Genomic DNA, 11,654 nt, shown 5'->3' on the forward strand with positions numbered 1-11,654 from the left:
TTTTCTACGCCAAACCCTTGTGTAAAGTGAGCGGGATAGCAAGGGAGATAGGAATCAATAAAGCTAATCATAACAGCCAACTCTTATGCAGTGTTTACTACGTGCTAGTTTCTGTCTCAAGTTTTCTACCTATTTAATTAGTTTAATACTTTAAACAGGTCGGTATATATTTTTACCATACCCATTGTAAAGGTGAGGAAACTGAGTTAACAGAGAGGTTTAGTAACTTGCCCAGGGCCATGGAGCTTGTCAGCAGATACACTGGGATTTGAACCACAGAGTCCACTCTAGAGCCCATGCACTGAGACACTATACCCTTTCCTCAGCATGTACATGTGTGTGTTAACTTCATTGAAGTGTAACATTAAACTCTGAAACATGCACAAATCAAGTGGATGACTCAATGAATTTTCACAAAGTGAGCACACCTGTGTAACCAGCACCCACCTCAAAGAACAGAACACCACCAGAACCCCAGGATTCCCAACACGCCCCCTCCCAGTCTGTAGCCCTTCCCCACCAAGGGAAACTACTCTCCTGGCTTCTCTCACCATTCTTCTGGGGGTCTCTTCCTTGTCTCTCTGTTTTAATCACACATGTATTTCAAGTATCATGGTGTCTTTTGCTAAAGTTAAAATATTCTATCCTGCAGGAGGAGAGGTGGTGATGGGGGTTGGGAGAACACATTTCCTAGATAAGAAATAATTGAGGATGGGAGAGTTGGGGGCAGTTGTTTCATTTCCCCTCGTTCTCTTTGCCAGTAAGTGTGAGGTTCCCCTCTTTCCTCCATCCTCCTCCCCCAGAACTACATCTCCCAGCAGGCTGTGCTCTGACAGCTTTCGGATTTAAATAGGATTCTGGGCTACACCTACAGCCAGGCTGTTGCTGAGCTCCCAGGAGAGAGATGAGCTAGAGGAGAAAGAAGCAGCAAGAAGCAGCCAAGAGTTGAATCAGACCAGGAGCCCGACCCAGAGTTGGAGTCTAAGTTGCTTTTGCTAAAGCAGCAGCAACTAAAGAATTTGAAAATATGCTGGCTATCTTGGGACTGCTCACCTCCGTCTTTTCTTTGCTGTATGTGACAGCTCCATCCATCAGGTTTGTCTTAATTCAGGAACTTGTGCCGTATTTTACAAAGCCCTGAATTTGGAGCCAGAGAGCTTGTAAGTAGATGAATTATTGGCTGCTGAAAGAAGAGAGAGGGAAGGAGGCCAAGGGAGAGAAAGTCAGGGCAAAAAAAACCAGGAAGAAAGGAGGTGGTTACGGATACAATGGTGGAAAATGAGAAGGAATCACCTGGGGCTGGGAGAGGAGGGGCTGGTTTGAATTCTGATGCTAGTGGAAGGCTGAGTGGATGACTCTGTTAGGTAGCTTGACAGACAACTTAGGTGGGAGTCCTTGCTCTGTCACTCTATTCCCTTGGGTTTCTCTGAAGGTCTCCCTTTCTTTACTGTCCATAGTCAAGGTGTCCGGGCTGGGTTACCAAGGGTAGTCATTGCCCAGGGACTCATTGTTAAATACCAGGCATTTGGGGGAAGGAAACAGACTCTCTTCCCTTTGAGACCCTCAACTAATGTTTTGGGATGGCTCTTTTGCTGTGGGATTTCATGAAAAATTTCAGAAAGAAATGTGTGTTCTGAATAGAGAATTTTAAAATTGCTGATGATAAAGAAGGTTAAATGGACATATAAGGGACAGAGTGCTGTTCTAAGTCCTGGCATAGAAACCTGGGTTCAAATTCCATTTTTGCCACCATTAGCATGTGACTTGAACGTCTTTGAGCCTCTGCTTTCTCCACTGTAATATGAAAGATATAACGGAGTGGTTGAGAGGATTAAAATAAATTCCCTGTGGAAAGTGCTAGCCTAGGGCCTGGAAGTCAGATGATGCTCAGGAAATATTAGTTCTGCTGCCCTCCCATCCTGTTTTTTGGAACTTGTCAAGTCAACTTTATGTGAAAGGATGCTCTCTGCACAGAGATCTGAACAAGGGAGGTTTTCTTTCTGTGTGCTGATGGCTAGAATGTACTCTCAGTAGGATGGCAGAAAGCCTCTGAAGATACTAGCTCTCTAAAGCTGGAGAGGCAGCCCGAGAGCTGTATTTGTATATGGGACCCCTGGAGGTACTGTTCATTGGTTGATGCTTATTGAAGACCTAGGGCTCAGGACCACTGATTCCAGTAACGCTCATCACCCATATATTTTTAATGCAGGGTAGAGGAGGTCGCTGTCCTCTGGGAATCTCTAGAGACAGAGCTAGATATCTTTCTTATCTAACAAGGAAGCTCTCCATTGGCCCTCACTCAAGAGCATTTGTTCTGTTTGTCCGGAGGACCCTTTGCAGCTTCTGAGCACATGACCGTCCAGGCTGAGCTGATGAGCAGGAGGCTCCTTTGCCCACTGGGAAAATGTTGTCCCTTGAAGATTAGCTTCTTTAGGCCTCCTGACAACAACTGAAAGAAATCCCTCTTTGAGGCTGAATGGACTTTATGTATCTCAGTCAGGGACTGGGGAGGTGGTGAGTAAATGCTTTTGTTTCCCTTGCCTACAGGAAGTTCTTTGCTGGTGGGGTTTGCAGAACAACTGTGCAGGTTCCCGGGAAGGTAGTGGTGATCACCGGCGCCAACACGGGCATTGGCAAGGAGACAGCCAGAGAGCTCGCTCGCAGAGGCAAGTCCTTCCGCTTCTGAGTCCACAGGGCAGCGCCTCCTGCCTTTCTCACTGGAGGCTCTGCCCGCATTTCCTTCTCTTTCCTCCTGGGCTTGGGGGTTCTAGCCAGGAATTCAAGGAAACTGGGATTCAAGTCCACCTCTGGCACAACTTACTCTGTGGCCTTAAACAAACCTTCCTTCCTCCCTTCCTGCTCCTTTCCTATTATATAAAATAAGGAAAACAATGATGTCTGTAGGATATTGGTCAAGTCAGTGATTCTGAAAGGAGATACTAAGCAACATTAAATATCAGGGTGTAAAAACCAAGGTTCCTAGGCTGGGGGTAAGCTGCAGCAAGAAGACTGCTGTGAGAACCCTGAAGTGGCAATATAGCCTCTCACTGCTTAGGGATGGCTGGGAGGAGGCTCTCGCCACCAGTCCCAAGCTCACTTACTATACTGTTTTTCAGTCTAGGGTCTGAACACATTGCCTCTCTGTTTTTGTCCCAGGAGCCCGAGTATACATTGCCTGCCGAGATGTACTGAAGGGGGAGTCTGCTGCCAGTGAAATTCGAGCTGATACAAAGAACTCCCAGGTGCTGGTGCGGAAACTGGACCTATCCGATACCAGATCCATCCGAGCCTTTGCTGAGGGCTTTCTGGCAGGTGAGACCCTGGCAGGTAGCTAGACAAGCAAGTGTTGGATGTGAAAGTGGTTGCTCTACCCTGGAACATCTCTGACTCTTGTATCAGAACCATCACCAATCCCAATGGACAGATTCTGCCACATGAACCAGCATGGCAGGGAATTAGCAAGAGGATGACAGGATGACAAGCTGCGCAGGATCCTTATCGTCTTTTCGCTTCAGCAATGGGAATGTTGGAGGTGTCAGCTCCCTGTCTGGGCTTGCACCTTGGCATCAAGGTGTGGCCCTGATGTCACTCTTTTCTTTCATCCTGAAAATCAACCTTCTGTGGCAACATGCATTAAATGAGGTTTTGCTGCTGCCAAAATTCTTCTGTATCTTGGAAAATGACCAGCTTTTAGCAAGGACTATGAAATCTATGAGGGACAGGGACCGTGTCTGTTTTGTTTACCACTGTGTGCCCGTGTCTGTCTTGTTGCACCACTGTGTGCCCAGTGCCCAGCAGAATGGGCCTGGCCCAGAGTCAGTACTCAATGCTCAGTTGCTGAATGAATGGTGTCCAGGGAGCTATCAGTAACTAAAATTATAAACCCAATGACAGTACTTACTGAATATCATTGAGATAGGTCCAAAGGCAAGGAGCAAATACTCAGGACTATGATAGGCAGCTAGCAGACTTGTTTGTAACTACAGGTTCTCCTTGGTTTTGCCCTATAGAGGAAAAGCAGCTCCATATTCTGATCAACAATGCAGGAGTGATGATGTTTTCACATTCCAAGACAACTGATGGCTTTGAAATCAACCTGGGGGTCAACCACCTGGGTAAGTGTCTTTGAGTGATTGAAAAGAGAGGCATACCCCATCTTGTTCTCTGTGGGGAAATAAGCCTATACTAGAGCTGAGAATCTCCAATGGTCCTCATAGAGCCCAGAATTCCAATACACTGGACATAATGGTTTTTTTGTTCACTGTCCCTCTCCTGACCAGTACAAAAAGATGAGCTCCTCCTGCCCATACCATTAAGAAACCTCAAAACTCGGGAGATGCTAGGGAGAATAATGTCATTCTTGGATGGGGCCGAGGGAGTGCAAGGCTTCCCAAGCAGGGCCCAGTGTGGGGGGTGCAGGAGTCTGTGTTTGGCAGGAGGGGTCAGATCTGTAACTGAGGGCTAAGCAAGCCAAGGGTTGGTCCATGGAGGAGGCAGATCTTGAGGACTTGAGGTGAGAGAGGCTGGGGTTCTGAGTCCAAAGTGATGGCTCTAATGAGGAGATCATGGATCATGTCCTCTGATGCTAGGCAAGTGATGTTTTTCCTAACTATCCCAGCCTTCCTTCTGTATATGTGTGTGCCTGGGCCCATAGTTGTGTGATCATGGCCAGAGGGGGACTGGAAGCCAGCAGGTGGCATTTCTCCTGACTGGGGCAAGGGCAGAAGTACAAATAAGTACAGATTAAGTCTGTATTCCCTTATCTATCATCTAGTGCTGCCCTTGCCTTGAGGAATCTCAGACTGACAGACCATTAACACTGAATTACTCTTGGCATCAAAATTTCTTCACGTTCAGAAGATAGTGAGCTAATGCCAAAGTCCTCTCATCAGCTCCCACGCCCTGAGCCTGGGCTGCCATTCTGCTCTTCAATCTGCCCTGCTGGTTCTCCTCGCAGGCCACTTCCTTCTCACCTACTTGCTCCTGGAGCGGCTGAAGGAGTCTGCTCCTGCACGGGTGGTGAACTTGTCATCAGTGACCCACCACCTTGGCAAGATTCACTTCCACAACTTCCGCGGTGAGGAGCCCTACAGATGGGGTTTTGCTTATTGCCACAGCAAGCTGGCCAATTTGCTTTTCACTCGCGAGCTGGCCAAGAGGATCCAAGGTAAGTCTGGAGAAAGGGCCAGGGTTAACATAGCAAAAGCACGGTCTTCAGTCCAGATTACAGATTCACAGAAATTCTAAAGCCAGAACGTCAAACATGCACATTTCAGTGGTAGTTCTGTACACGAAGGAGAATGAGGTTATAAACAGAATAAAAACACAATTCTTGCCCTTGACAAGCTTCAAATCAAACAGGGGTTAGGAACTTAGAAAGTTACCTTACATTTATGTCACATCTTATCTCAATTATGATCTCATTTGATTTTTCACAACAACCTCTTGCTACAGACAAAGTAGGTATTATTATTACTATTTTCTGGGTCCAAACTGAAGTCCAAAGAAGTGACTGGCCCCAGGAGATATGGTAAGTGAAGTAATCAGGACCGGAACATGGGAAAGTGAAGTAACCAGGACCGGAACGTGGGAACGCTGCTTTAGGTCCAGGTGCTTTCTTCTGTGTGCTATTAGCAGAGGTTCACACGATGAGCTGAGCTACAGAGTTGCCACTGCCTGGAGTCCAGAGCGAGGGCTGGATGTCAGGCCCCTGGGACTGAGTTCTTGCTCTACCACATACTAGCCGCATGTGCATGTGGCCGTGTTCCTTTAACCTCCCCTGACTTCATCCTCTCAGCTGTAAAATGAGGTGGGGCCGCTCTTAATTCTACGATTCTGTGCTCCCCTGGAGTTTTTGATGCACTGCTGGCTTTCACATCTGCAAATCTGGGGGACCATTTGCTACAGCGAATAAGCCAGTGTTTGGGAACAACAGTACAGAATGCAGAAGATAGAAGAATAGGGTAATCATTAAGAGAAATAATAATAATGACATATTATTGTTATGTTGAGTTTTGTGTGTGCCGTGTACTGTACAAGCCTTCATTCATTTAACACAGCATTCCTATAAGGTAGGTGCTATTATTCTTCTGCACTCTGCAAATGAAGAGATAGGCCGAGATATATTAAGAAACCTTACCCAGAAAGTTTCCTAGCTGACCCAGGATTCAAATCCAGACAGCCTCACTCTGGAGTCTATGTTCTTTACGTCAAGAGTTCAGACCGTGGCCCTGCAGCCTGCTTGGTATGATCTTAGGCAATTTACTTAACTTCTCTGTGATCAGAGCTCAGTTTCCTCAGCTATAAATGAGGATCTTAATATTGCCTACCTCACAAGCCTCTTTGAGAACTAAATGAGATAATGCATGGAAAGCATGTAGCACAGACCTTGCACATAATGAGTACTAAAAATAGTGGAGGCGCCAGGGATGTCTTGGGGGCATGTTAACTCCCATTATCTCCATCAACACCCCTCAATCTACACCTCATAAAATGTGCTTCCCTGGCAAATGCAGCTCAAAACAAGGTCCTAGCCTACTACCTTCCAACCAGATTCTTCCCCTAAGCACTACCATAGAAATTCCGAAGATATCACCCTCAGTAATTGATACTCTGACTACCAGAATATACTGTTGTTTCTATTATTAAGACTTAAGCCACAGAGTAAAGGTGACATTGAAATAGAAGGACCTTCAACCAAGCACTCCTTTTGGAACATAGAAAGCTGGAAGGCTATAGATCTTTCTGGAAGAGTTCCATGACTTACTAGTCAGATTCTATCTGGCTAGGAGTGATGCCTTCTGAACCCTGGAGCTCTGTTTCCTGAGACCCTTCTTCTCACTTGTGCATTTTGCTGCAGGAGATGAGCTGTTTCCCTGGTCTAACTGTGCTCTCTTTGCCCTAGGCACGGGGGTCACCACCTATGCTGTGCACCCAGGCATCGTCCGCTCTGAGCTGGCCCGGCACTCCTTCCTATGTTGCCTCTTTTGGCGGCTCTTCTCCTACTTTTTAAAATCGGTGCAGGAAGGGGCACAGACCAGCCTGCACTGTGCGCTGGCTGAAGGCCTGGAGCCCCTAAGCGGCAAGTACTTCAGGTACGTGCAGGCAGCGCAGGTTCCTCCACCACCTGTGTGCCTGGTGAGGCATAGGGCGCCCTGGGACCCCGAGTGGCTGAGTTTGTGCCGGATAGTGGAATCCAGGTTTGGTTTGGGCCTGCAAACCAAATACTGTCAGTTCTTTTCCAGGGGAACTTACATTAGAAACTTGGCAAAAGTTGCTTTTTTATACCTGCGCGCCAGTTTTCCAGGTGAGCTTTGTAGCTTTCTGGTGATTATGCCTTTGAAAGAATGTTAGCTGACCCTTTGGATCCTTTTTCTCCTCCTTGAAGCTTTTGGCTTACTTCTTTCATGAATCCTTCAATACCACTTAGCACAAAGTACTGGGGCAAAGTCACCTCTCCCCAGTGTAAACTCTGTCTAGCAGTGCTGCCAGGGTTGGCACTATCTGTTGGAATATAGAAATAGACATTTCAGTGTAGTCTTACCACAAACTTAATGGGCAATCAGAGTTTGAGAATAAATGGAAGCCCAGGATTAAATCTTCTTCCCATTCCATGACTTGATCCAGCCCAGTTTGCTTGAGACTATTCATTGGTGCCCCACGTATTAAGTGAAGCACTGGAAATGATGTCAGTGTCGAACAAGAGGAGAATGGATAACTGGTAATAGCTAATGTTTCTTGAGCTCTTACAAAGTGTTTGGCACTCTTTAAGTGTTTTACATGTATTAATTCATACAGTCATCCCAACTCTAAGAAGTAGATAATAGTATTATACCCATTTGATAGATGAGGAAACTGAAGCACAGAATAATTAAGTAACTTGCTCAAGGTCATATAGCTTATAAGTGGTAGTCCTGGCTCTAGAGCTGTGCTGTTCAGTATGGTTGCCACTAGCCATACGTGACTATTGAGCACTTGAACTAGGGCTGGTCCAAAATGAGATGTGCTGTAAGTGTAAAAGGTATACCAGACTTTAAAGACAAAGTATGAAAAGAGAAATGTAAAATAGCTCATTAATAACTTTTTATATTGATTACATGCTGAAATGATTTGGCTATATCGAGTTAAACAAAATATAGTACTAAAATCAATTTCACCCATTTCTTCTTTCTTTTTAAAAGATACTTTAAAAATTTTACTACAAAATTTAAAATTACATGTGTGGCTCACATTTGTGGTTTGCATCATGATTTCTGTTAGACAATGCTACCCTAAGAGTTTGGATGTTTAACGTCACTGCCTTAAATATGTGATAAAATATTAGACAGTCACTAAATAAAATATTTTCAAATAATATTTAATTCACAGGAAAATGTTGGTGATATAAAATTGTGAGAAGAAACTGCTACATAGAACTATAAAATTATTCATTGTAAATACATAGAAAACAGTCTGGTAGGATACATAGCAAACCATAAGGAGTGTTATTTCCAAGGGGGTTTGAGGAGGAGCCGGGGGAGTGCAAAGGAGGATTTTAACCTTTTACTCTAGGTATTTCTTTATTATTTAAAAAAGTTTTAAAGATCAAATATTTATTTGTTACTTGTATGATTAAAATATACATTTTTTACAAGAGAAAGCTATCCTCCCCAAACTAGATACAGTACGATCTCAGTTTTGTATACAAGAAAGCGAGAAAGACTATATATCTATTTTTACACAAATAAAGCAAACAAGAGTGTAAGGAAAAGTAATTAAATAATAGGCTTTTCTTTTTTTTTATCGGTACTGCATTTTCCAAGTGTTGTACGGGACTTTTATAATTAGAAAAAAATATCCTTTGAAGAAAAGCACCATGAGCACTGCATTCTGCCTGTAGCACCTTGTCCATCTAGCCTCCAGTTCTCTGATCCCCCCCAGACAAGAGAAAGCAGGGTTACTTAGTCTGGGGCTCCTGGGGCACAAGAGGGTCTGTGGAAAGAATTCAAGGGGTCTGTGAACTTAGATGGGAAAGTAATTTCAACTTCATCTTTCATTTCACTGACCTCCATCTGAAATTTGGCATTTCCTTCGATTGTGAATGTAGGCAGTGAACCACAGGAGTAGTCATGATACCTGTGACTTTGTCACCAGTAAAACTATCAATATTTTCTTATCACATTGCATTGTTGCAGATATCTCAGAATGTCACTTCTGCCCACCACTTTGAAATCCAGTGGTTATTAGACCCAGCGCGAGCTCTTGTTATAGAGTACATTAATAAAGAAGCATATGTATTACTATATCATGAATTTGTTTTTAAAATGTTTTAAAATTGCATTTCAATACAATTAGTTTTTGTCATCCAATATATTTTACACATTCATAAATATATTCTGAGGGTCACGCCCAGTGACACAGTGGTTAAGTTCACACGTTCCGCTTCGGCGGCCCGAGGTTTGCTGGTTTGAATCCTGGGTGTGGACCTATGCACGGCTTTGGCAAGTCATGCTGTGGTAGGAGTCCCACATATAAAGTAGAGTAAGATGGGCATGGATGTTAGCTCAGGGCCAGTCTTCCTCGGCAAAAAGAGGAGGATTGGCAGGGGATGTTAGTTCAGGGCTAATCTGCCTCAAAAAAAAAAAAAAAAAAAAAAAGAGAGAAAGAAAGAAATATATTCTGAGAAAGAGGCCATAAACTTTCCCAGACTGTCAATTTTCACTCCTGGATGTTCATGCTTTCTCTGTCCTCTAGTGACTGCAAGAGGACCTGGGTGTCTCCAAGGGCCCGAGATAACAAAACAGCTCAGCGCTTGTGGAATGTCAGCTGTGAGCTTCTAGGAATCCAATGGGAGTAGAGCTACCGGAAGAGCCATGGCTTTATCAGGCACAATCCACACCATAATGAACGGAAGCCAAGGAGAACCCACCCTGAAGGATTGTTCTCCTGGCTGGCTGCTGTTGCAAATCCTGCCGTGCTCTGGTCTTCCTGACCCTTCTGGAAACCTTTTCACATCCAACCCTCTTGTGAGGCTGGCTCATGGCATGAGACATTCACACTTACAAAGCATTCTTCTCCAAGACTTGCAAAGTTGGCCACCATCTAGGGGCAGGACAACTGGGAAGATGCCAGTCTGGGCATGGGGCTGGCAGAAGAGCCTGGGAAATTGGATTAATTCCCTCACCAATACCAGAAATGTCAGCCAGCATTCTCAGCTGAGGTGACAAGAGCATCAGTGTTACAGATTTTCAGGAACTATAGACTCAAGCTCTTGACGGATCTCTTTCCTCTTTGGATTGCTAGTCGTTGCGCTGAAGTCTGGACCAACTCAGGCAAATCTTGGCTTAACCTTGACCAAATTTGGTTCCTTCCTCTGAGCATTCTGGAGTCACTGCATGAAGCTGGACCTTCCCATTTTCTTTTTCTAATTCTTTTTAAAAATTAAAAATATTTTTTCTAGCTTTAATGAGATATAATTGACATATGACTATGTAAATTTAGACCGTCTCATTTTCAATCATGTAGATGGTTTCTTTTTCTAAAGGGTTCCCTTTATCTCACTTTTCAGAGAAAATAAAAACTACACATTCATCTTACTGCCTTTTTTATTTTCTCAGGGTAGCAAAGGAGAGATGGAACAAAGTGGGGAATCCAACCTCCCAGTTTTGTGAGTAGTATCTTATCCTACCCACCCACCCATAACCTTCTTACAATGTCACATCTGGGTGCAAAATGAGACGATTCGGTTGAGTATTTTTTCAAGTTTCTCCCAGCTCTCACATTTTATTATTTAAGAAGTGATAGGAGTGACTTAAATTACACAGATGTTGAGCTCCACTATAGATTAAATCCAGACGTAGTATAAGACTCCATTTAATTTGATATAAAGATGCAGAAAGACCAAGCCTTGAAACAACCTTCTACCTAAAATCCTAGCTCTTCTCTTTTCTGGCCTCCCTGCTCTCCTGTGCTGAAACCCCAGGTGACCTTCTTCTTGCCTCAAGAACAGGTCACCAGGAAGAGGCAGGGAGATGTGCCTAATCTTTCAGCCAATTGACCCAAGAAGTCATGCTATTGTTTCCAGTTCTAAAGCATCCAAAGGGCATCCAGTGATAAAAATGCCCTTTCCTTCCACAGCAAGTAGACTTTAAAAAAGAACCTTGTTATTATGGAAATCTCCAAACAGACAAAAGTAGAGTAAATACTACTGTGAATCCTCATGTACTTACCTGTCACCCAGCTTCAATATTGTTATCATTTGGTCAATAGTGTTTCTCTATTTCCCCCATGACACTCTTTTGGGGGTGGGCTGGGATATTTTAAGGGACATTCCAGACGTCATACATTCACCTGTAAACACTGTAATGTGTGCCTCTAAATAAAAACTTTTGTTTTTTTACAAACCCACAATACCATTATCACTCCTAACAACATTAATAATTCCTGAATGTCATTTAATACTTGGGGTTTGCTTCCCTGTGTTAAAGAACAAAGAGTCAACTGAGTAAATTTAAAAATCTAACGGGTTTTATCAAACAATTCATAAATTGGGTGGCATCACATCCAGCAAAGGGGCTCTAAGGAGTTGTACAAAATGGAAGGTTTTTATAGACAGAAAGAGGGTGGGATAAAGAAGTTAAAAGAGTGGATTATTTCAGGCAAGGTCACCTTCCCTT

At 44.0% G+C, this 11,654-nt stretch overlaps 1 protein-coding gene across 1 annotated transcript; it reads left to right on the plus strand.

Moving 5' to 3' along the window:
• The first annotated feature begins 841 nt into the window (after positions 1-841).
• Positions 842-11,376, plus strand: RDH12 (retinol dehydrogenase 12). The gene is made up of 7 exons (XM_044773832.2): positions 842-1,095; positions 2,548-2,666; positions 3,157-3,312; positions 4,011-4,115; positions 4,958-5,167; positions 6,905-7,094; positions 9,733-11,376. The coding sequence occupies exons 1-7, from the start codon at positions 1,028-1,030 to the stop codon at positions 9,833-9,835; spliced, it is 951 nt and encodes a 316-aa protein (XP_044629767.1). The 5' UTR covers positions 842-1,027; the 3' UTR covers positions 9,836-11,376.
• The last annotated feature ends 278 nt before the right edge of the window (positions 11,377-11,654 follow it).

This window comes from Equus asinus, chromosome 7, assembly GCF_041296235.1.
Source record: "Equus asinus isolate D_3611 breed Donkey chromosome 7, EquAss-T2T_v2, whole genome shotgun sequence".
Classification (NCBI taxonomy): Eukaryota; Metazoa; Chordata; class Mammalia; order Perissodactyla; family Equidae; genus Equus; species Equus asinus.